The following is a 25,649-nucleotide window of genomic DNA, read 5'->3' as shown; positions in this document are numbered from 1 at the left end:
TGAGGACAATGGCTTGTACTTGCGTCCTGCACCGTCTCGTCGCAGTCTGAAGTTACCACCCCGCCACCCACCCCGCCGTGCCCATCCCGGTGGGCGCTGCTGCTCTGTAGTTCTCTTCTTTACCACGCTGCTCTTAGAGCCCAGTCGAGTGACACAGCCTCACTGAAATATAGCAGGTTTCACAGAAGACTTTGCTGAGTCAAGTAGGGTTCTACGCGGTGGTGTCTGTCGACAGAAAGAGCAGGTTAAGGGCTTCAGGGCCGTTAGACTTAGACTCTGGGACCTCAGAAGTCCATTGGCTCAGTAGCAAAACTAGGGAGCATGTCTTTTTGTCTGAAGTGTGTTCAAGGCAGTATTCTTTCTTGAGTAAGATGTCACGAGTGCCTGATTTCCATTGCAGCTATGTTAATTTTGTCATTTTTCTGTTGGGGTCTTTGTTCTGGAGCTGATGGATCTTCTGAGATGGACACGGATTAATTTTAAAGAACGTTCCATTCCTTCCCTCAACCAGATCCTGGACCTTCATTTTGCTCTAGAAGCTTCCCTGCAGAGTCGTGTTCACCTGTGTCTGGTTGAATTATCAGTGAATTTAAGTTGCAGAACGTTTCATATGTCTGAGTCATAAAAATCAATTTTGGTTAATTCAGCTTGGTGTGATACTGAATAACACTCTCAGATGTCACTGGGATTTGCCAGGTCAAATGTGATCTGCCCTCATTTCTCTGCCAGTTCACAGTCTCATAAAGAAGGGTTTGGTAGTAGTTAACTAAAACAAACTTGTAAACTTTTTTAAAAAATGGATATTTAATGGCTATTTTCATTCTAAGTATATACATTTTGGTGGTGAAATCTGCCAGAGATGCTTGCGTATTTCATTTTGTTAGTATTCTCTCCATCTAGTAAAGATAGAGTGAATAATGAATTGCCCTTCCTTTTTTGTTCAGCTGTTAATGAGTAGGCTTAATTCTGTAAGGAGAGGCTGCTGGGGAGAACATCCCCCCGACCTCCTGGGTCCTCCCAGTCGGCTCATTGGAGGTCCGCCTGCCGTCAGTGGAAGGAGACAGAATTTTGGTAACAAGAGAGTTTAAACAACATTTTAAGGAGTCATTAAGAAACCCCACTCGTCCTATGCACTGCTCTGTGCTCAGACTGTGGAGCGGACAGGGCTTTTCCTATGACTCCCAAACCCACAGCTGCTTTTGAAGATGACCACGATTCAGATGTGCCCTCCCTGCACCCCCCACCCCCTCCCCAGCAGCCAAGGAAGGCAAAGGAAAACTCCTCCCTAGTCTTAGCCCAGCCTGAGACAAAGACCTTTTCCACTGGGGAGAGTCCAGAATGCTAATTGGCATCAGCTGCCTTAGATCACCAGGGGGCTGGCAGCTGCCTCATCCCTGGAGGAGACCCAGAGGGGGCCTGCTCTCCTCCCCAAATGTCCTCTCTCCTCTCTCAAGTGACCCTTAATTTTTTTTTTTTTTTCCATCTGTACGTGACTGTGGCCTCCTAAAGAGGAGAACGAAGGGCAGAGGCGTTTGGACTCGGCCGGGATACTTGGATATATCACTTCCTCATGGAGCTCTGCTACATCCACTTTCTTTGCAAACGTGGGATTTGTCATCGTTTTAAAAATGCAGATAGTCTGTTCTAAGTCTCTTTTCCACTGTGTCTTTTCTGGCAAAACGAGGTGTTTGTTTTTGGTGGTGGTGTGTATGTATTTAAATACTGGAATGAGAACCCCAAACTTGTTTTCACCTAATGACTGAAGGGAGATTCGAACTCAGAAGTTGGTTTGTTATTACCCTAAAGACACTGTATAAGACACTATATTGTAAGCATTAGTCGTGATTAGGATTCCAGCTGTAGTTGGCTCCAAACTGTTGGTAGATTCTGCATTTCTAATGCTTTTCCTCCAAGGTGGGCACTCATAATTAGACAGTGAATAACAGTTAGTGGTGCTGAGTGCCTTTTTATTTTATAAACTGTGCAGTAGCCATCTATTTGAAAATCAGAGAAGCCAGAGAAGGAATGTTTCAAAGTATATATAATCCTTATCCTAAAATGATGATTTGAGAGGACAGTATGTTTTCCTCTCAGTATGTGTAGTTCAGTTTCATCTGCTTCCAGGATTTGACTACTTAAGACCCCGGAAATATTCTGGCAAGTGACATTGATCTGATTACTGTATTTTCAGAAAATATTTGGATGTTTCAGTCATATTAGAAAAGCTGTTGCCAAACTGTGTTTAAGCTGTTCTTGTGTCATATTTCATTGTTTGTAACTTGCAGCCCAGTTTCAAAGATGTTACAGCCTTTGTCTTAATGGTTGATGGTGAATCATAGTTTCGTTACGAAAAGTGATCGGGTGTCTGTCTAGCAGCATCTTAGGTTCAGGGAGATGTGTTGTGCCGTGATGATCCTCCAGCAGTACTACCCGTGTGCATATGAAGTGCTTTTCACACCGGTGAGCAGTACCGCATATAAGCCGATGGGGATCTTTAGATATGTAAGATGTGTGAGGATTTTAACTCCGCGGGCTCCAAAAACATCAGCTGCCGATGGAGGGTCTTGGTTGTTCTTATACAGAGCCGTGAACGAGTTAGATCCTGGAAGACACTGGTTTTTGTCACTAAAAGAAAAACTATGTCAAGACCCTTAATTATTGCTCAGGAAGCTTCTTGTGGGAGAACTGTAGGTAACGTTTGCTTTCTGTCCAGAAGTGAAACCTACTGGCAGAGCATCACAGGGACTAAAGACCCTGGGGTGACGTAGCCAGCGTGGGGGGCGGGTGGAGGCCGGTAGGAAGGCTTAGGGCTGGAGCAATAAAGTCCCGCCCTCCGTCCAGAAAGGCACACATTACCGCATGAAGTGAGTGGCTGTGCTCTTAGCACAGAAAATTAAAATCAGTAGTGTATTGATTTTTCCCTATTCTAGTTCAGCATTGTTCCTTTTGTTTTTGTGTAGTCTTTGTACCCCACATCCTTATAGGTTTACTGGTTTTGGATAAGAGGAAAAAAATCAAACCTTTAGTTGACTTTCTAATCCTGGAGTAACACCACCTCCCTTCCAGCAGGAGCGAGGCTATGTCCAGACGCGCGCTCATTTTTGTTAGGAACGTGTCCATCTCGACAGGCCTCGTTGGGGTGTCCTGGCTGCCCAGGAACCCAGAGACTGTGGGCAGCGGGTCGTGAGCTGCGATCCAGAGAGAGCAGGGCCCTGTGCCGGCAGGTGGTGGTCCTTCCACAGCATGGGTGCAAACGTGAGCGTAAGATAAAGCTGTGGATGGATGGGGCTTCCTAGTTCTGCTTGGGGCGTGCTTCCTTGTGCCCAGTATGAACAAAAGCTGTCGCCCCTTTATGATTTATAGTATAAAGTTTCTATACTATAAAGGTCCCAGATAGAGGTGTGTGATTGTGTGGTACTAGCCAGGCTAAGCACTGGTTTTGTTTAGAATTAAGCTAGTTAATTATCCTAGTTGTTCAGCCTCTCATTGTTCATTGCTGCTTTAACCATGGCCATTGAAATTCATAGGCATTTGGTGTGATTTACATATATATGGGTTTTGAATGAGAATTATTACACAGACGAGTGTCTAGACTGTACTTGGGCATGTGGCTCTGCTCCATATTTATGTCATCATCTGCCAAAGTCACATGACAACCATGCCTGTCATCTGTACGCTGTAATATTCTCATACTTATGTCTCTGGACCGAGCTGGAAGCCACCGCCATGAGAATCACTGGTGTCGGATGATTACATGTTTTGGTGTGTATTGGGTTTATTAAGCAGTAATGATCAACTGAAAGTTGTTTTTAAGAAGACGTTTTCTTTTTTCATTTGGTCTCACTGTTAATATCTAATTAATGATGTTGCCCTAAGAGCAGTGTTTGCAAACCAAACTTGCTTTAGGTCTGTGAGGCCTTATGAAAGGTTCTTGGAGGTGCTAGGCTGCAACAGTAGGTTTTGTGTGTGTGTGTGTGTGTGTGTGTGTGTGTGTGTGTGTGTGTGTGTGTGCGCGCGCGCGCATGCGCACGTGTGCATACACACGCACCTACGCGGCTCCGAATCCCTGAGTCGTCCCTGGAGAGGGAAGGATATCAGCTGAAGTGGAAGGAGTGTGTCAGTGTAGAAAAGTCAGGAGGTTTCAGGGAAGCACTCATCATTTCCCGTTGAAAATACATGAAATAAAGGGAATTCTAGAGATCTGGTTATGAGGCTTTTCTCAAAGATCTTCTTTATCTTCCCTCAAACACCTCTTTTCTAACCAAGGCAGATTTTCTCTATTCCTGCACATTCTTTTTTCTCGCTTTAATTCTGCTTTCCTCTCATTCTCGTGCTACCTGTAAACCTTTCTTCGGATGACTCTTTGCAGGTGGTCTGGCGTTACCCTCTCCCCGTGTCCGTGTGTGCAGCAGGGGACAGGACGCCCCCGGTGATGCGGTTTTCCCCAGGGCGGGGGGGAGGGGTTGGTGTGGGAGAAGGCGGAGACCTCAACATTCACAAGAGCAACTTATTTTTATTTCCTGGGCCTTTGTCGCCATCTGTCCCCTTCATTCTCCCTCTAATCTTCTCATACAGACTCTTCATTTCTTCCTCTGCTCATCTTACTTTAGTAAAGCGAGAGGCGGGGGGATGAGCCCGGTCTAGGGACAACCTGCCGCCACTGAGCAGTGTTTGTTTCCGGGCTCCTGGACTGGCCCGAGTCTCTTGGGGGCGCTGTCCGTCCAGGACCACAGGGCCCCTGAGCTTGGCCCCGGCCCCGACCCAGGGTGACGCTGCTGTGTGAGGCTGTCAGAGGTGAACCTTCCCTGCCTTAAGTGCGTCGGACGATTTATACCCGCAGATGTTCTCTAGAAAAGAAGCAGCCCTTCCTAGTCATTTGAAATCGTATCAGCCAGTTTCCTTTTTCCTCCCATTTTTACAGGTGAGTCAGTTGAGGCCCAGAGAAGTGGAGTGAATTGCCTGGGGTCGCGTGGCCCGTGGAAGAGCCAGGCCACGCCTGCCCTCTGCTCCTGCTGCTTTCTGTTTCATCTTTACCTTTTGTGCTTGTATTTCTTCTTGCAGAGCTTGTAATCACATTTCAAAGGATGCGTCTCCAAAAGTCCCCACTTACTGGCACAAGGGTAAAGTGTCTCTCCCTTGCTGGAGGGGCTGGGAACGTCTGATTGCCTGCGTGTGGAGAAAGTAAAATCCTGCATGTCGTTCAAAAGCTGCACATTTTATTTTTGTTTTTTCTTAAGGATGAAGAGGAGGAAATCAAGCTGGAGATAAATATGCTGAAGAAATATTCTCATCATAGAAATATTGCAACGTATTACGGTGCTTTCATCAAAAAGAGCCCCCCAGGACACGATGACCAACTCTGGGTAGGCAGACGTTTCCTGAGCGTTCTGTGGGGTTTCCTCTTTGATTGTATTTAAAAGGGCATTAAGAACCTTCCAGAGGGGGGAGGGGAGAGAAAAGCAAAGAAAAAGGGGTAACATCTGGTATCTTCCCTGGCCTTCTCAGTGGAAGGTGTCCTGAATGTTTATTTTGGTGTTGATTTCACATTGCAGGAAAAAGAGTTAACTTGGTGTTTTGGGACTAAAATGGCACATTAAAAAAAAAAAAAGTAACAAAATAGCAAGGAAATTAGTAGCTTGAAAATAAAAGCAATGTGATAAAACCGTTATGGAAATTAATTAGTGTGGAATCTCAACTACATGCATCTTTCTTTACTACCTTGGAATGAGAGACAAATTGCAAGAAAACAAACTTAGATCAGTAATTTATTAAGAACAGTGGACTCCAGGGAAATTTATAGAATTTATACATATTCAACCGTATCTCTTATTGAATACATTTCTATTCAAGATGATGACACCGAGATAGTGTCAGATCTGTGGTTATCACGTTATGCCAAAGGTACTGGACTTATAGGGCAGGAAGATAGATGAATACTCTTCTAATTTTTACAAAAGCCATTAGAGACTATTTGCAAAGTTAGGAAAGTAAAAGGGAAATAGTTACCTTTATTTCCATTGCCCGTATCCAAACACAGTTAAATTTTTAGAATAGTTCCACTCAATTTATTTTCTAGGTACTTTGAAAATATACTTGTGTTCGTATTGTTGAAGCATTTAGGTATTGTAAATAGTGTCTTTTAAAGAATGATGTGCTGCTTAAAAATAGTATCTCTTTTTAAAGAGAAATTTTAAAACTATTTTTAAACTGTACTAAACCCAGTTAATATAAAATAGTTTGAGAATCCCGATGTGTGGAAAATAGAACATTTTAGACACTGGCAAGTTGGAAAGCCTGTTAAGGAGTATTTGGACCAGATTTCTGGTGACTGGGCGTTGATTCGGAGCAAACGGTCCACTTGCATCTGTGCTCAGGAGAGAAGGGGGGCTTCAGGGCCTCTGCACGGGCTGCGCTGGGGAACATGCAGACGCCGATCTCCTGGACCAGATGTCCGTGCCGAATAGATGGGGTGCGATGAGATATGCTCTCAGGAATTCGGTGCCTCCACAGTGGTCGTGCGCCCAGACCTTTAGGAAAGGAGGGGTTTAGACTGCCCCCCGACCTACCCGGGTGTGTGCTGACATCTGTGATGCTCTGGCCACCGGTGGGACGTGTTGGCCACAGCGTGTCTTGTCTCTCTCCAGCTTGTTATGGAGTTCTGCGGGGCCGGGTCCATCACAGACCTCGTGAAGAACACCAAGGGCAACACGCTCAAGGAAGACTGGATAGCCTACATCTCCAGGGAGATCCTGAGGGTAAGCGGGGCGCAGCTGAGGCAGCCAGGCGTGGGCTTGTGTTTCCATTTCCATTTGCCCAGCCCCGAGGGTTTCTGTGCGTTAGTTGCGACCTGTACAGGTTATTCTTTTCGTGATAACCAAGGGTTCTGTATCACCAGCTGGCTTTGATAGTTTAAGCCACATCATGGTTTTGAGTCTGGCAAGTATCCAAAGAAACTAGACTTAGAATAGTCTTTTTTTTTTTTTTTGGTATTTCCCTGAATTCATCCTGCAGTTATGAAGAAGAAAATCAGAGTGGAGAGGAGGAGAAATAATCTCTAACTCTTGTGTTTATGGGAATCGTGTGTCTAAGCTTATAAAGCAATATTAATGGCACTAAATGCTGGCTTTCAAAATCGTCTTGTGGACTTCGGCATTAACTGTTAGAATCTGCTGCAGTATTTATGAGGAGAAGTTCTAACGTTTAACGTTATTTACAGCCAATTGGAAAGCTGGTTTATGATGTCAGAGCAAGTTCTTGGCTACCGTTTTAGCAGCTTCTAAATGATTCCTTTCAGTAGTAGAGCTGTCCTGAGAGCACAGGCAGAGTGTTTGAAAATTTCGTATTTGAAAACTGCATGTGAGTTGCCACTGGGCCTCTTCCCTCTGGTCAGCCGGCACAGTTTTTCTCTCTACTTTACCCCTCAATTACACACTTAAATTACTTGGTTGGATTTCATTTACCGACCACATTTTAAAAATAAAGACTATGGAGTTGAACTGGAATCTAATTCTTATGTTTCTGTCACTAATAAAAAAAAAAGTTACTTTATTTTTTATTTATAGATAAATTTACTCCACTTTTTACATTTAAGTTTCATAGAGGACTGCAGGTTTTAAAAAATGCTGTCTAGAATTCAGAGATAGTTTGAATTTCTTTTTATTTAGATAGTTTACAGAGCCCTTGACAATAGACAATTCCCTTAGGAAAACCAGTTGTAGAGGGTGAGATGGGAGACCCCGTCTTCTCATCATCACATTCAAATTTCATTATAAAAATATCAAGATTCTTTTATGGTTATTATAGAAGCCTTAACATGGGAAACTAAGCCTCCTGCCCTATACTGCTGTGAGGGAGTTCAGTGAGTGGGCAGGTGTATTTATTATCTTGATAACGTAAACTCAGGGTGGGCAGGAGAGAGCAGTGGCTAAGAGCATGGGCGTCAAGTGAGGTAGACTTGGGATTGAGTCCTGCCTCTACTGCTTACCTTTTGCACGTCCCCTGCCAAGTTACTCCACTTTCCAGACTTACTTTCTTCATATGTAAAATTTAGGTCCCAGTCCTATGAAGGAAATACCATTATTATGAGAAGTAAATGAGTTTTAGTGTCAGGAATCAGTTAATGTAACATGTGGGTAGGTAACTAAGTGTACACAACTGTTTTTCCACCATTGAACTCGAGACAGCATTTTTTGAAAGAAGCCCAGGTTGCTTGAGGCCCCAGATCAAGCCGAACATAGTAGCTCAATGAACATCTTTTCAAGATGCAGCAGATGTTTTCCGCCCCCGTGGGCACCTGAAACGAGAGTTTCCTTCACGTCACTTCATCTAGGATGGGAATTTTTCCTACGACGAACGTCTAAATGGACTAACCTCAAACAAAAGCTTCTGGAAGAGTCAGTGTCATGCACTCATGCGTGTTCGTCACGGGTCACGAGAGTCAGTGTTGGGAAAGAGAGAGCAGGGTGGTGAGAAGGCCGCTCGTGGGGAAGGAAAGCAGGGCGTCCCAGAGGCACGCCGGGGGCTGATTTCTGTGGTGACAGACGTCCTCATTCCTTGGTGGACGGTAGAGTCAGTTGCTGCGGAGTGAAGATTTCAGCAGGTTGAGAGTTGTGGGCACGCGGGCCTCGGACGGCAGTAGAAAAGCTCTCCCGGGCCCACCGAGAGCCTCGAGACACGAAGCCGCGTGTTTCTTCCGGCCCGTTTCCATGGTCACCATCCACACGGCAGCCTCGCGTTTTCATAGAAACCAGCATAGATCATCCTGAGCGTGAGCAGTTACAGCCTCTCCCAACCAGCACCGAAGACGGCCTTTGACTGCTGCTTCATCCTGTGAATGTGACGGACTTACAGGACTGTGTTTCCGAGTTGTGGACCTTGATTCATTTGCTCTTGGACGGACGCTGCCTGTGTACTGGACTTGCCATCTCTGCTGAAGAGGAAGGACTGCGGCTCACCGTGGCGGGGGCGGTGGAACGCGCCCTCCCTCCCAGGTCCTTCATTTGGGAAGACTGTGTTCGCTGCGCAGATCCTTGCGGCTCGGGCTCGCGCACTGTACGAGCTGGCAGACACACAAGCAGCGGGCCCTCCCAGAGGCGGCACCTGCAGCCCTAGGACAGGGGGATTGCTCGACAGGAACCAGAGTGCAGGCAGGCCACGTTCGTCTGAGAAGACGTGGCTACATAACGTCTGCTGCTAAGATAATTATGGAAAGTGTCAGAAGGGGGGTTTGTGAACCTTAAGAGAATAAAAAATGAACTGAAGTAATAAAAGTAGGAATTACGAAAGAAGGAAGCTGCAGTTTTTCATCTCTTCTTCCGCTGTTCAAAGGTACACCAGGCTGAAAGGAGGGAGTTTCTTCCTGACGATACCATGAAGATACCACATATTTTTAGTGCTTTTCCCCCTAGTTGGTGCTTTGTGGTATAACACTGCACATCCTGTGTGCTGGAAAAATACACAGAGCCATCACATAAGCTCTCTTCTGTTTCACAGGCAGACTGGTAAATGATTTTAGAAACCCCCATGTTAGAAAAATTAATGTTCTAGGGCAGCTGTTAACGTTTAATTCATATCCTACAAAGTAGTGATGACAATAAAACCCCACAAAGAAGTTAAACAGGACAAATCAAATGAATCGTTACTTCTAATCTACCCATTTTGGATTGAGACGTTTTGGAGTTAATAGGTTGCTTGTCGCTTACGGAGGCAGGCTCTAGATTTGGCTTCTCTAGCTAAAGTCAGGACAAGTAAATGGTTGTGAGAATGATGCCTTTTGGTCTTTCTGACCATATTTGGATGAAAACTGGATTTCTGTTCCCCCACCACCTCTCATCAGAGGCATGCTCTGGGCTTTGTTCCAGATACGAGGTCATCAAAAAGTGCTGTATGCCCAGTAGGATTTTATTTCCTTGGGAAAGAAAGATACTTGATTTGAACATAAAGCTCTCTTGATGGCGGAATTGTTTTGCACGTGGGGTGGAGGTCGGGTTGATCAGTAGCTAGCAGTTTGTCGCTCTTTGGTGGGAAAACCAGGCTGTATTCAAGGGCCAAACCTTAAAACCCACTCTCGCCCTTTGCTTTTCTCCTGGGATGCGTGTAGTTCAGATCTACCCCCAGGGTCACCCATTGCAAGATAGGCGTGCAGCGTGGGAAAGGAACCACCCTGTACACAAATAGCACAAATGACAGCAGAGACACTGCAGATGGTCATCGAAAGCGTGCCGTTGGGGAGCAGCCAGAAAGTGGTAACCCTGCCCCTCCCCCCCGGCCCTGACCCATTGGGATTGGGGGTGCTTCTCTCTGTGTGGTGTCATTGGTGATGTCTTGCTGGAAATGCACTGAGGTTGAACCGTATGTTCACAGAAACTTTTGGCCTGTGTGCACACTTTATTATAAAGGGTGTGTTCTGGGCTATTCACTTAGAGTGACAGAACTAAATCCAGATCTGTCTTTCCTGCCCAGGGACTGGCGCATCTCCACATCCATCATGTGATTCACCGGGACATCAAGGGCCAGAATGTATTGCTGACCGAGAATGCAGAGGTGAAGCTTGGTATGTGATGGGCGTGCCACGTGATCTAATACCCTGCCCGAGTGCGGTTAGCTGAAAACGTTACCCCGTTTCTCCTTCTGTCTTATCTAAGACGTGGGAGCTGGGCTTATTGTTTAGCCTGGCTCCTGGCTCCCTTCCCCCGTGCTCCTGGCTCATCCGGAAGTCCCTCTGGTGGTCGCTGTTGGGATGCCCAGGGTGGTGGCGGGCCCAGCTTCCCCGGGAGCTCCCAGGCTGGTTGGGTGTCTTGCCGTCTTGGTGGCTTGGCCCTGGAGAGGGTGCTTCTTACCCCTGTTGGTGGGAGGTTGCAGTGTGTGCAGTGTTTCTGTTTGGTTTGCTCTGAAGACCTCTGATCCTCACGTTCTTCACCTTGCCGTTGACCGGTTTGTTGATTGTGTTCTACTTCCCCTCCTTCCTCTTCCTGCCGCAGTGGATTTCGGCGTGAGTGCTCAGCTGGACAGAACCGTGGGGAGGAGAAACACCTTCATAGGCACCCCGTACTGGATGGCTCCCGAGGTCATCGCCTGTGACGAGAACCCCGACGCCACCTATGATTACAGGGTGAGGCGCCGGCCCTGCCTTCCTGCGGGTGGGGCTCCGCGGCCAGTCCCCCTCCCTGCTGCTTCACTGTGGACCACGTGGACCCCTGCTGCAGGGGCACGTCTGCCACGACAGTATTTTGAGGCTTTTTTTTTTTGGTCCATTCTGCATCACCCCTGTTCTGTTACTAAGTACGATGCTGCTTTCAAGGTGGGGTGGGGCTGTGTGTCACTCCGTTGTTGGTAGAAATTTTTTTGTCCTGAGTAAATTCAGTGCTTCTGCCCTGTTTGCTATTCTTTCTAACTTGAAGAGTATATTATAATCATATTTATGATTTTAAAAATACTGTCAGAATATACAGCAATAGCTTCATCTGTGTGAAATTTTAGAGTGTTGTTAAAGAGCTTTGCAGCTTTGCTTTGGTCACAAATATATGCAGACTATTAGAGTGACCTCTAGGGACTTGTATCAATAATGCACTTTTTGATCCTGATGTAAAACCCGTATTTGATCATCAGACTCAGGTTGAATATGTTTGTAAAAACTGCTTAAAAATTCTGTTGCCTTAAGTAAATGAGTCAGAGTGGTTGATGTACCTGTTAATGATACTCACAATTGAGTTCCTATCTTACAGCGTGCCGATGTATTTAGTATTTATTACAAATACCCAACTACTGGAACTCATTGTAAGCCTATGGTGGAGAGGAATATTTATTTTATGTTTTTATATGCTAAAATATTTTCAAATAGATTATAGACTTTAGGAGTTTTCACTCTTTGTTATGTCATTATGTATCTCTAAAATTTGAAAACATTTCTAACGCATCCAAAATATTATACCTAAGTAAATTAAAATTAATTCCTTAATGCAGAGTCCATAATTAGACCCAGCTCGTCTACACCTGGTTTGTCCAAACCAGTATTCAATATAGGACAAGACGTTGTATTTGGTTGTCTGGTGGTTGAGTATCTTTCAATGAAGAATATCACACCCTCTCCCCCAACTCCCGCTTTCTGCATGACACCAACTTGCTGAAGAGGCAGTGTTCCACCCTTTAGATTTATCTTACCATTTCTGAATTTCACCTTTCCAGTCTCGGTAATGTCATTTACCTTGTTTTCTGTAAACTGGAGAGGCTCCATCAGTATCGAGAAAAGCCTCAGCAGGATCCCCTGAGAGGAGGTGGGTGTGGTCTGTTTGCATCACCCCAGGGAGCGTGAACGCCTGGTGGTCCCGCCACGGATGCCGCCCATATTAGTTTCTGGTTAAGGTGGTGAATTGCTCTTTGTACCTGAGGGTATAGAAAACTCCGGAAAAATAAGGGAGCAAGCAGTTCATGGGCCTATCTTTATTCCTGTAATAAAACATATGTGCTTGAGCTCCATAGCATAGTTATAGGTTATTTAGGAAAACCCTTCAACTGATAAACTTTAAGTAATTTCTTTATTAGGATAGTGTCTGAACGAAAGAAGGCTAATGATGAAAAACCGTCTGTTATCTGCTTTTAGAAAATCTTGTTTGGATTTTAAGAAATTAGCTGATAAAACTTCATCTGTCATCCAGTGTATATTGAATGCCTACCACATGGTAGTCACAATTCTTGGGATACAAAAGTGAATAACACAGACAAAAATACCTGTCCCCATGGAACTTGTATTTGAGTAGGGGATAAAGTTAAAATTCAAATTTTAGGGAATTCCCTGGTGGTCCAGTGGTTAGGACTCCACGCTTCCACTGCAGGGGGCACGGGTTTGATCCCTGGTGGGGGAACTAAGATCCTGCAAGCCGCATGGCATAGCCCAAAAAAAAAAAAAAAAGTAAAATTCATATTTTAAAATTAATATTTTGGGGAATCAGAAGGAAAAGACTGCATGCACTTAACTTATCTCACACCCCTGACTAAGTTTGAAGGAAGAGTAGAGAGACGTGGCAGCATGATTCCGTTTAGTGAGCGAGGGTGGATTTTATTAATTCTTCTGAGGACCTTTCATAAAGAGTACTTTCTAGCCTTTAAACGTTTAACATCATAGTTAAGTTTGAGACATTGTCATAAAACATAAGAGTAAACATCTGTCTAGGCTGGGAGTCTAAATCATCAAATGCTTGCAAAGAAATGATGAACTGCAGAGCCCGCAGTGGGCGGGTAGGGAGAAGATGTAACGGGGACCCACCTTAGTTCAATCATAGATACGAGCAGTTCTAATTAACAATCAGTGTTATCTTTATTGCATCTTTCATTCTTTTGGAAGGTGTTCTTCCAGATGTGTTTGTACTTTTAATTTCCTGGCGAACTTCCTTTTGGTTCATACTCCAAAGAATGCAAGTGCGTCATTTGTGTGAATGATCAGCAGTGGGGAGTTGGTGGCCTCACAGCAAGGACAGTGTCCTAACATCCCGCTTTGTTTGCAGAGTGACCTGTGGTCCTGCGGCATCACAGCCATTGAGATGGCAGAAGGCGCTCCCCGTAAGTAGCTTGCGTTCCTTTTTAGCCCAGTTCTGTGTAACTTAAACCTAGTCTCAAGGCTTCAAAGAGAGTGGCTGCATGGATGAAACTGTTCCTGATGGGGCGTTCAGATGGAGGAATCATAAATACAGTGGAGTTTTCGATGTGAAAGGAATTCTTGGCATGCATTAGTCCTTTTGAAGATCTCCCTGAGGTCCGTGGGCTACGTTATCTTTTATTTAAGTTGTAATCAGACGTGTGACCTGAAATTATTCTGATGTCAGATAATACACAGTAATTTTTCTTTTCACAGTTTGAACTTAATATTCAGTGAAACTGGTCCTACCACAGGAAATTTCAGTATTACGTATGTTTTAACTTTACAAATAGAGGCACAGCCTTTTATCTGTGGAATAACTTTTTCCAGTATTATCTACGTGAAATTTTGCTTCTGCTTTGGATTAAATCAATGACAACTTCATGACATTGATTTTTAATCAGGAACAGGGTAGAATTTCAGAGAGCAAAGGGAAAAACAGCATTTTCTGCTTGTCCCCCGTTAAAAAAAGTGTATACAAAGAATGTATAACTTCCTGATACATAGTCGCTGCTGAATAAATATTTGTTGAATGAATGATAAAAGACTGCCCACAGCTAAGGATTAGTTTGCACTGCAGAAGCGGCCGTCTGTCTTGATCACCACGTGCTCCCTTAACCGAGGCGGGGAAGGACTGCCTGGCCCTTTGTCTCGGTTCTCTTTCACGGCAGGAACAGTACCCTCCTTTTCTTTGGCCCCCATTTCCCAGCTGCCTTGTAAGAGTCTCGTGAAGGTAAATAAACACTCGGAAATACCTGATGTGACATACTCGTGTGTACACGTGCACCTAACATGCCTTCGTTGGGCAAGTGATCGGAGAAGAGGCAGTCATTGCACAGAATTAAACAGTCCTATCTGGCGCCCCCCATTTTTGCTCTTCCATAGGCACACTCGCTCTAACAATCAGCAGCGAGCGTTCCTGGAAGGCTTAACACGTCTGTGTTCCAGGCGTTGTGTGAAGGCCTTTACGACCGAGTCTAATTTAATCCTCACAACAACCCTAGGAAAATAAAGTTATCTCATTGTCATCTGAGAGATGGTGTAGAAACTTAAGCTGTTAACTCCTTTAGGACGTTGAATCAATATTTATCTTTGATTTATGAAAACTTTCCAGTGTCTGCTTGAAACTGTATGTCCTTCTCGTCGCGCTTGTCCTCCTCACATTTTGCTGTGTTTAAGTGGGGGATTCAGGGTACGCCCTCAGCTGTGTAACTAGATGTGCGGACTGCCTGGCGTAAAGCATGCCGATCGGACGCTGGGCAGAGCGTGCGCCCCCAGAGATCAAGAATGAGCGACCTGAGCACGTACTGACACGCCCTCTCCTCTCCCCAGCTCTCTGTGACATGCACCCCATGAGAGCGCTGTTTCTCATCCCCAGAAACCCTCCTCCCCGGCTGAAGTCCAAAAAATGGTAAGCTGTGTGTGCTCTATTGTTGCTGTCCTTTTCCTTTTTTTAAAAAAAAATTGTTCCTTTTTCTAGTTTGACTTCAAGGCAGAATTCTGGCCGTTCTGAGTCCAAAAGAACACACGAGCCAGTGCCCCAAAACACCAGTTAAAAAGTGTTGTATCGCTTTATTTTTTAATGTTTCTTTTTCTTGATCATCTGTCCCTGAATGATACAATAGTGACAAGCGACCCTATGAAACACCAACACGTTAAAGGAAAAGGTTCTGTTTTAATACCTAAACCTACCTCTCAGTGTAATATATTTCTAAACATCTTTACACGAAGAAGCAAAGCTGTGTTGACTTGTAGTTCCTCAGCTGAAGTAGTGTCTTAAAATCCATGGAAGGGTTTGCCATAGTTATTGCAGAACTTTGAAGTCAGATGGGCCCCTGTCGTCCCAGCAGCGTGCACTGGAGGAGGGGTCCTCTCCCTGGGCCGCCCCCTTCCTTCTCCCTCGTGCATCTGCTAAACAGAATTGATCCCGGGGAGGGAGATGGTGATGACCTCCGTGCAGGAAAGCGTTCAGAAGCGCAGCGGTGCGGGGTGACGCTGGTTTGGTGTAGAAAGGGCAGTGCTTTGTTTTCTCGCTGGAGCATTCTGCCCACTTGTTTCCTCCCGAGGGTTCCTCTGAGTCCTTTCCTGTCGGTTCCTGTCTGCACTCAGGCTCTCATGCACTCGGGCCCTCCCTCCCTCCTCTGCCGTTCCTGTTTCCTGGGCTCTGCTGTCTGTCTTACCTACTGTGGGTTTTTTTTTCCTTTCTGAAACTGTTCTCATGAGTTTTCCAGGTGGTGTTGTCTCCTCTTAGGTTCTTGATTCTGATACTGAAATAGGCCAGAGATCTCCATTTCAGCCTCCTTCTGTCCTGGACTCGGTCTTCTGGCTGTTAGGTCGTTCTAGAGCCTCTCTCCCATCCGTGGGTGTAGACACGCACGTGTATCGTCACTCGTTTCTTTCCTGCTCCACCCTGCCCTCCGCATCCTTTCCCCAATACGTTTCACCATCCTTTCCCCACCTTTGTCTGCTGGCAGGGTTTCCTCCTTTATCCTGTCTTTCACCACATTCAGCTCTGGGGAACTGAGGTCGTCTGGTTCCACTTACCAGTAATTGGTGAGGTTCTTTAAGGCGGGACGGTTGCAACGATTTAGCCCCGGTTGGTCTCCTATGTTAAAACTTGATAACCGGGGGCGTCCATGGGTGGCCAGCCCTGGGAAACCAAATGTGGACAGTAGATGTCGCCAAGGAGTAAGCTGCGGGGCTGGGTACCACTTCATCCGGCTCATGCTGAACTGAACGACGCTCACTTTCCCCTTTCTTTTTCTCTGTCAGATTTTATTAAAGCGAGCTGATGCTCCACCTTCGGGGTATTTCACGGTTTTGTCAGTCGGCCCCCACTCTGATTGTTCAGTCCATGACTTGCAGGTTTGCATTAACCGCGTTTGTATAGTACAGTGAGATAAAGAGACGGATGTAGATGACAGTAGATTCTGCCTGTGCTCTTCCACCACACTTCCTCTAACTGCGCTTGATCAGATGCATTCTCAGCAGTTTATGTCACTGCCTCATTTTGCCCCGGTGTTCTGAGCGGGGAGAGGGTTACAAACGTCAAGTCCTTCTTCCTTTACGGTTGCTGTCTTTCTGTCCGCCAGATGTAAATTTCCACGACTGTTTTTGGAGAAGCGGCCTTTAAAAGATGATTAGTGAACTCTCTTTCAGCAGAATCTGGTCATCGACTTTCAAGAATACATTGCAGATCATCGATTCTCAGATGTTAATCTGTACACGGCACATGAGAATCCCTTTGGAATTTTTTAACTTAGGGCTCCAACCTCAAAGTTTCTAGTTTCTTAGGTTTGAGGAGTGACCCAGGCATTTGTATTTTTAATAAACTCCCAAAATGATCTTTGTGGGCAGTGGGGTTTGGGAATCTCTGTGCTAAGAGCATTCCATCACTGCTGTGTAGAATCTTCTGCATTCTTCCTTAACCATAGAATAAAGTCACAGCTTTAGGGCCCTTCTCTGAGCTGATCCTGACCTATTTCTTTTACCCTTTTCCACTTTTCATACTAGTATCAGAAAACAATTCACTCTTCCCTAGTACTCTGCTACCTTGTTCATGTGGTTTCTGTCACTCTGGAGCAATGGCTTTTCTCTCCCATCTTTGGAATGTCAGAAATCCTCCTTTTTCTTGATGTCTGACCCACTCCACTGTCGGCAGTAGTTCTTTTTTCTTCCTCGCAGTTTGGTTATACATCCGCTATTGTGTGTACATACATTACTTCCTATGTGTATCTCTTACAGAGCCTAGCATAAACAAATGTACGTCGTTGACACATAAATATTTGTTGAACTGAACAAAAATAGTAAGTCTGAGTAGAAACAGAAGACAATACAAATGATTCTTAAAAGCAGTGAAATAACTGGAAAGGACTGAACTAATTTTCTCAACCACATTTTTAAAGACTGAATAACTCATTCATTCAACAAAAATTTATTACATACCTATTGTAGTCTACATGCTCAGAGTTGGGCATTGCTGACAAATGGAGAAGTAGGAACCAGTCCTGACCTGTACCATTTTAAACCAGGAGGAGAGACAGAAACATAAATGTGAAGTGTGCAGTGTGTTACGTGCAGACAACCCCAAAGGAAAGGCTCCTGACCTGGGGAGGGCGGGGTGCAGTGTTGCCAGGAAAGGCTTACCGATGGGAGGGTGTCTGAGCTGAGTCTCGAAAGACAGGGTGGGTGAGAGTGTGTCAGCCAAGGCTAGGGAGGGGGTCACTGTGAGCCAGAAATGGAGAAACAGGCAAAAATAAAGTGGCTGGTGGGGTGAACGTTAACAGCAGGGTCATTGCCCCCCTCAGCACTATTATTTCTGCCTCTGAACGTTAAGCATAGAGAACTGATACGTAAACCAGTCTGAAACTGATGGAAACATCACAGTGACAGGATCAAGCCCCGAGTCACTTACTCGGCTCCCTTTCTTACTCTGTGTCTGTCCTTGTCTTTGAGGATCCCGCCATCTCTCCTCTGCCGTCTTCATGTTAGCAAAGACCTCCCTTTACCCCCTTGCCTCCTCCACCCCGTGATTACACGATCAGAAGGCAGCAGTAACTCCAGCTGCCTCCGAGTCCCCCTGTGTGTGGTGTGACTCCTAAACCGTGTTTAAGTGACGCTCCGGGCCCCGTGGTCCCTGCTTTGTTCCTTGTTTATCCCTGTGCCTTTGCAGCGTTGTTCACAGTGAATTCTGAAGCCCTGCTCTGTTTGCAAGCTTGTAAGTTACTGATATTTTGGAGCTTTGCTCTTTGTGGTAGAAATTTGATGATCTTTTTTACTTCCTCTTCTAGGTCAAAGAAATTTTTTAGTTTTATAGAAGGGTGCCTGGTGAAGAATTACATGCAGCGGCCCTCCACAGAGCAGCTTCTGAAACATCCTTTTATAAGGGATCAGCCAAATGAAAGGCAGGTTAGAATCCAGCTTAAGGACCATATAGACCGGACCAGGAAGAAGAGAGGAGAGAAAGGTATTAAACCTGTTTTTATTTTCATCTTAAAAAACATTTTTTTAGGTTTTTGCCAACCAGAATAGGTTATTCCTTTCCCACCCGCGTTTGTGCCCACCTGGCCGGGGCTTGAGTGGTCTGTGTCTGCCCTGCACCCAGGGACGGGCCGAGGGGGCAGCTTGGCTCCAGCATAGGGGCCCGGCGCTGTGCAGTGTATTGCCAGGCTGACACTGGGTAGTGGGCACTGTGGCCAGTCAGCACTCGATGCCGTCCTGCTCCTCCGCGGGGGCACATCTTTGTGGCTGTGCTTTTCTACTTCATTATGGACCTTGTGTTCTGTCTGCGTCAGGCAGGGCTCAGAGCGTCCGTTGGGAACATCACCGTCCATATGCTGTCCCGTTCCTCTCCTGCTCAAGAGCCCCAGGGCTTCCTACACTTCATGGGGGTGGTGTGGTCAGGCCTGGGCCCCGTCGGCCTGACTGCTTTTCTGTCTTTACCGCACAACATGAACATTCGCTTTGCCAATTACGTAAGGTTCCATTTGGTCCCCAGTGTCTGGGTTTCCTATCCTGACGTGTTCTGTGTCCACCTGCCTGGATTCAATGGTGCCTCCTGCCCAGCAGCGTGCAGGCCAGGCTTCACCACCGTCTTCTCTAAACTTTCTTCTTTGAGGCCTCTGGCTCCCATTGACCTTCCTGCTCCGTGAATTCTTAACAGTAACTTTACAGAACGACGCTGGATAACAGGCAGCCCGTTGCTGAACTTTTTTTTGACACTCAAAGTTCAAGGCCAAAGAAGAAACTAAAAAGAGCAAGTTCAGGGCAATCCCCGAGTGCTAAAAGTAACCAAATATATTCCTTACTGCCTTAGTTTGGGCAGTTCATCTCTTTCTTTCGAGTTTTGGCATCAGAGTGGACTTTGTGAATTTACTGATGCTCCAGGACCACTTTTCTTATGTGTCAAGGGCTCTGGAGCCCCTCTCACAGCCCTGCCCCCGCTTAGCCGTGCATGCCACAAGGGACTGTCTCGAATACAAGAGAATCTGCTCTCCTGGGGGAAGTAGGGCTGGCCCAGGGGACAACCACCATTCACGGTGGGAATTGGTGTCACGCTCCTCCTGCCCGCAAGTTCTCTACACGCGTTATTATTTTCTCAAAGAATAGATGGTTTTTATTTGGTGGTGGTGCCCTAGGAGATGCTTACCTGTACACGCAGTGTCATGACTCGTGAACTGACTCGTGTATCCTGTCCTTTTCTTTACAGATGAAACCGAGTACGAGTACAGCGGGAGTGAGGAAGAGGAGGAGGAGGTGCCTGAGCAGGAGGGGGAGCCCAGGTAATGACGGGGCTGCTCGTGTCCCTGCTTGATGGAGACACTGGTCCTCGGTGGTGCCGGCGCTGCAGGAGATGCCCATGTAGTGTGGAGGAGTCGTCAGCTACTTTGAAAGTGCCTTAATACCTTCCATTCTTCTGTTCTTTCAAAGACTCCCATAAACATTCTCCACCTCTGGAGCCTCTGACCCGGTGGTTCTTTACCGAGACTGCGTTGCTTCCCCTTCCCCCAGTCATTTGGAAACATGCAGGTTATGTCTGGTCCTGGGGAAGGGGAGCTTGCCACTGGCGTTTCTTGCTCCAGCAGGTGTGGATGGAAAACGTCTTGTAGCGTATGAAGCAGTCCTGCACACACACAATTTCCTGCTCACGGACCAGCAGGGCCCCCTTTGAAAACACTGTAGTCTTTCCCAAGACCTGTTGGTTGGTTGGTTGCTTGGTTTTGCTCTTCCCACCAGTGTGGGCATCGGCATTTCATTGCCTCTGTTGGGGTGCGTTCTGTCCTGATCCGTTCTGTAGTCGTTTTGGTCATCTCTGGCTCCCTGAGGTACAGTGAAGCAGAAGCTCGAAGATGTGGTAGCATGAACGTCACAGCGGCTCATTAATCAGGGAAGAGGGGATTTAAAAGCTTTAATAATGGTCTTGCCTGCCAGCTGTTCATGCTGCAGCTACACGTAGCTGACGAGCTAGACAAAAGGAGGGTAGGGACAGTGGCTCGAGAGACCTGTGGGGACCTGTGTGCAGAGAATGGGCGTTTGAAGAGAGCATATCAAGAGAGAAGAGAATGTAATTGAACAAAGCTCCATAGTTACATAAAAGATTTGAATCCATTTGAGACTAAAGTTTTTAGAGTAATTTGAACTGATTTCAGGAGCAATATAATTGTTTTGGGTTAGGGACGCGATGTAACGAAAGAAGCAGTTTAGGAAGATTGATTTGCCATTTGTTCTGGGAGTTTTGAAAGTGGAGAAGTGACTCTCAGCTGGGAGACCACCTAGGAGTGACGCTACTTTATCTGTGTGATGGCCCATCCTTGGGACCCACCTGGGCTCAGCTGCTGGCCCTGCAAGTAGAGAGCGTGGGAGGGGGTAGCGGACAAGGCATGGTGGGCCACGTGGAGGAGGTGAGGGGACGGCCAGTGCTGGAGACGACGCTGGCGTTACCGCCCGGGCAATCCCGGAACGTACGCTGCTGTTCCCAGTGGGACGTAAGGTGGTCACGGAGGGCCTGATGACAGGTGGAAGGAGGTGGCTTCAGCTCTTCGTCGCAAGTTGAGTTGATGTGAGAATCCCACGTAGAGCTGTCCTGTCAAGCGTCCAGGACAGAGATTTAAGATATTTATGAGGCAGGTGAGAGAAGGGGCGACGCTGCGGAACCGTGGGCTCCTTGTGCCCGTGGGTGTGTTAGTTTGCTGGGTCCCGGGGTGGGAGGAGCTCGGAAGAGGACGGGCGTGGAGGCGGCGTAGCCCGCGCCCCTGAGAGCCCCGCTTCCCCCTGCAGCTCCATCGTCAACGTGCCCGGCGAGTCGACGCTCCGCCGGGACTTCCTGAGGCTGCAGCAGGAGAACAAGGAGCGCTCGGAGGCCCTGAGGAGGCAGCAGCTGCTGCAGGAGCAGCAGCTGCGGGAGCAGGAAGAGTACAAGCGGCAGCTGCTGGCGGAGAGGCAGAAGCGCATCGAGCAGCAGAAGGAGCAGAGGCGGCGGCTGGAAGAGGTGGGGCGGCGGACGCCCGGGTCGGGCCTCTCGCTCTTCACCCACAGGCGTGGCCAGCGAGGCCCCCTCGGGAGGGGAGGGGCGCTCGCGCGCTGACGGGCAGGACCCCGCACTCCTGGAGGCCCTAGAAATGTGTTCCCCTCCTGTATAAACCTCAGGGGCTGCCCCCGATCACTCGTCCTATTTGCGTGGGATGCAGGGCCCCGAGGCGGCATCGCCCCGGCCCCGTGCCGTGTACGCTGTGGTCTGAGTTGGCCAGCTCGGCCTTGACCTCGTTTCCGTTCCACTCTTGGCCTCTGGGTCCCAGCTGGTGTGTACATATTTTTCTGAAAACACATGTACACAGGAAAAACATTTCTCTACAAATTCCTTAACTTCAGGTACATTTAAGAGGAAGGGATGAAGAAGAGAGTTATATTGGGCATGATACAACTGCTATTCTGTAATCTAGCTGTTGTGCTGGGATTAGTTACTTGTTAGGGCGGGGGACACATTTTGTACCACCTGCTCGTTGTTTTTGTTTGTTTTTGTTTTTGGCTGCATTGGGTCTTCGTTGCTGAGGGCGGGCTTTCTCTAGCTGCGGCGAGCGGGGGTTGCTCTTCGTTGCGGTGCGCGGGCTTCTCATTGCAATGACTTCTCTTTTTGTGGAGCACGGGCTCTAGGCACGCGGGCTTCAGTAGTTGTGGCTTGTGGGCTCAGTAGTTGTGGCGCACGGGCTTAGTTGCTCCGCGGCGTGTGGGATCTTCCCGGACCAGGGCTTGAACCCGTGTCCCCTGTACTGGCAGGTGGATTCTTGACCACTCAGCCACCAGGGAAGCCCCCCACCTGCTCGTTTAATTCATTAATACTGTCGACGTTGGTAATATGGTTACCCACAGCTTTTTCATTTTTAATTCACAAAGACATTATTTCCCTATATTTCACCTGGGGCTCAAAAGAGTCTTTTTTCATCTCCTGATTGCCTTTTACTGTATATATCACAGCTTCAGATTTCCCATTCATAGTAGTTCGTTTCAATTTAATTCATACATCTTATTGTTTCACCTTTATCCTTCATGCCAGAAAAAGAACCCCAAACAACAGTAAAGCCATGTGTTGATACTGTACAGTGGAGTTTAATTTAAATGACAACACATGCTTTTTCCCGAGTTACTTAAGGGTACATTTTGTGGGGAGAATCTTTGCTTCGTTTTGTGTGTTTATAGTCTGAATTCTGAAACTTTACAGTTTGCCCTGGTTTAGAAAACCAGTGTCTGTCTGTCTAAGGAGACTGGAAGTATTGGGCCAGCGCTTTGGAAGAAAACACAGGGCACAGCCTTGCCCTGTGGGAGGGGCGGCATTGCTCTTTATGTAACTTTCTGCAGTTTACTTGCAAACGCTCTTCTAGTATTTTAAGACTCGGTGCTCTTTGAACATAACAGAAACCTTGAGTGGTTCCGAGGTTTTTCAGGCTGTACCTGGACCGTGTGGACTTAGTACACGAGAGTGCTCGAGTTCTGACGCTCTGGCTGTTTCTAGTTGCTTCTCTATGCAGTATCCTCCACGGTCCTTTCTAACCCTGGGCTGTACTTCCTTCAGCTCAGCGACGCAGGGGAGTTCGGTGGTTTATAACTTGAAGGATCAAGGACTGGGTCAGCTGGAGCCCCTTTCTAACACAGGCCCTGGAAACTGCTTTCAGGCCTAGTGACAGTGAGATAGGTGTCCATCATCCAGGCTCTGGACACGATAGGGAGTGAGGATTATGGGGTTAGGCCAGCGATGGCTCAAGGAAAGGAACTGAGGTTTTAAAGCGATTTGTTCCGTCAGCTAAATAGAGGCTAGAGAATCAGGGTTGTCAGCCAAGTGAGAACGTGGCACTTTACTGGCTTCAATTAGCCCTGTAATTTCAGCTTCTCAGTAAAAGTTCAAACTCACAGTCACCTTTTTAACCTCTTAATGAGGGACGATGGAGCAGGGTCCTGCAACGGTGGCGTTTGCAGGAACAGAATCCACTGATTTGGATTCTTGGTGATCCAGTGCCTTTTTGTCAGCCTGGTAATTAAGGCCCCAGGAAGTGGTTTGGGAATATTTGCACCATAAATGATTCGTAGCCCTTTACTGGCATTAAAGGTATGAGGAATAGGGATTCCTTTTGTTTTTATTAACAAAGTAGATAAAGGTGGTCATTTTCACTCATAAGATAAATGATGCTTAAAACTGAAAGGTGATAACTTTCTGTCAGCGACTGGCAAAAAAATGGTCCCGAAGTCGAGGCTGTAGGGAAACAGTGGAGCTGTTCCTTTCTCTGAAAGTGCCATCAGATCCGGTGTCCTGGGGCTAAGGGCTTCTCCGCACCCCCTACTGTCTCAGAACCTCGCCGCAGGCAGGGGGAGCGGTCTGCCCCTCCTCGTAGGCCCTTCATCTGTAAGAAGTCCATGTGGTACATACATCCTCTGCTCTTGCTTGGTGCCCGTTGAGATTTGCTCCTGCTGGGATCTCTCTACTTTGTTTCTCTTGCTTTCTCTTCCTTGGCTCCTGTGTCACCTGGAGATCTTGGAAGTCCTCGTAGATATTTTCAAGTCCGTCTGCCAGTTTTGCTGAAAATGATGTTTCTGATTTTTCTTGTTGCTGTTGGATGGTCCCAGGAGGAAACTGGGAGCATGCTGAGCTCATGCGGCTGAGTTCACACTGGTGGTTTCGTCCCCTCCTCTCCTGCCCCTCACACTTGTCCTCCTCGTCTGGATGTTTTCTCAGCTTACTCTAAGTCTGTTACCCAGATTCAGAGCCCCGTGTGATAATGATCTCCCTCTATCGAAAAGTTTTAATATTACTCTCTTACCTTTTATATGTAGATGTATCATCACACCTTGGGAGCACGTAGAGCTTTGCCTCTAGCTAATTTCTTTTCCCCACCCTGGCCAGCTTTTTTTCCCAGTCTATTCTTACTTTTTCTTTTTCTGTTCTTTTTTTTTTTTGAGCAGAAGTGAAGATTATTTCATCATACTGTCATTTTATCCTAATGGTTTTGTGCTCTTTTTTTTCATTGACTCTTGCCTTGGTACCTACTACCTACTCCTCCCATTCCTGTGACATCCACACATGATCACATCTTCTCATGCCTTGTCTAAGTTTAATAGAAATATTATACAAGACGTCCTGGAAAAAACCTCATTAGTGATCTAAGTTAAGGTGACTTTGTTAGCTGTTGTACTTTGGATATGTTTTTGAACCTGTTACATATTGAAGTCACTTATGTCCTAATTCATAATTTTTCAGTTTTGACCTCGTGGAGACTGTCAAATTATTGGTAAAAGCAAGATACATTTGTCTGTGGTTTGGTGTGCTACTTTATTCAAAAAAAAAGAAAGAACATTTCTTAGGGAAGATTTGTTTTTAGCAAACCTATGATACTATTGTAACAACAGCACATTAAAAAAAAACTGCATAATCTTTTTATTACAGATAGACAAAAACTTTTCATTTGAGGTTAGAACTTATCCTTTTCTTAAAAACAAAAGACGAAAAAAGGGAGAACTGCAATTCCCTGTGTGTTCCCGATCTTACCCGTTTGTGCAGACGACTGTGTGCTCTGCAGACTTCGAACCCGGCCAAGGACTTCACTTAGAGGGCCAAGTCCCCTTTTCTGCTGCTTGCGTCTCCCTTTCTGTTCTTGAACTGCTGGTAGGATGTTCCAGACTCCACACTGTCAGAATTTTTCTGCCGGTATTTAAAAAAATAATCCCTTCTCTTTACGATCTGCCCGAGTTTTCGGCCCCGGAGATGACGTAGTCCCTGTGCTCTGGGGTCTCCGCTTCCCGCAGAGAGGGGCGCGTGTGGGTGTGAGACCAGCAACTCCTCCCTCTGCTTTTCTTCTACCAAGAGGACACATGCTTACACTCGTCTCTCTTGTTTCTGCAGATCCCATAATGACCCCAGTTTTAGAGAGGTGGGTGGAAGTGGAAGGAATTAAAAACAAAGTAAAGTAAGAGAAAAAATTTTGTCTGACATCAGCCCCAGGCTTCGCGCTGCAGACGTGCAGCGAGCTCAACACGG

General features: G+C 46.6%; 1 protein-coding gene across 36 annotated transcripts in view; it reads left to right on the top strand.

Moving 5' to 3' along the window:
* Nucleotides 1–25,649, top strand: part of MAP4K4 (mitogen-activated protein kinase kinase kinase kinase 4) — a 173,099-nt gene that overhangs the window by 105,488 nt on the left and 41,962 nt on the right. For all 36 annotated transcript variants that reach the window (XM_082426712.1, XM_082426713.1, XM_082426693.1 and 33 more), the window contains 9 exons: nucleotides 5,238–5,363; nucleotides 6,645–6,755; nucleotides 10,462–10,552; nucleotides 10,980–11,110; nucleotides 13,500–13,554; nucleotides 14,963–15,041; nucleotides 18,421–18,596; nucleotides 19,839–19,911; nucleotides 21,407–21,617. In XM_082426712.1, the coding sequence (XP_082282838.1) occupies nucleotides 5,238–5,363; nucleotides 6,645–6,755; nucleotides 10,462–10,552; nucleotides 10,980–11,110; nucleotides 13,500–13,554; nucleotides 14,963–15,041; nucleotides 18,421–18,596; nucleotides 19,839–19,911; nucleotides 21,407–21,617 (1,053 nt within the window). The remainder of the gene's footprint in view (nucleotides 1–5,237; nucleotides 5,364–6,644; nucleotides 6,756–10,461; nucleotides 10,553–10,979; nucleotides 11,111–13,499; nucleotides 13,555–14,962; nucleotides 15,042–18,420; nucleotides 18,597–19,838; nucleotides 19,912–21,406; nucleotides 21,618–25,649) is intronic.

The sequence above is a fragment of the Balaenoptera physalus genome (assembly GCF_965194825.1).
Source record: "Balaenoptera physalus genome assembly, chromosome: 15".
Classification (NCBI taxonomy): domain Eukaryota; kingdom Metazoa; phylum Chordata; class Mammalia; order Artiodactyla; family Balaenopteridae; genus Balaenoptera; species Balaenoptera physalus.
The sequence above is the reverse complement of the archived record's forward strand: the minus strand, read 5'-3'. Positions and strand labels throughout refer to the sequence as shown.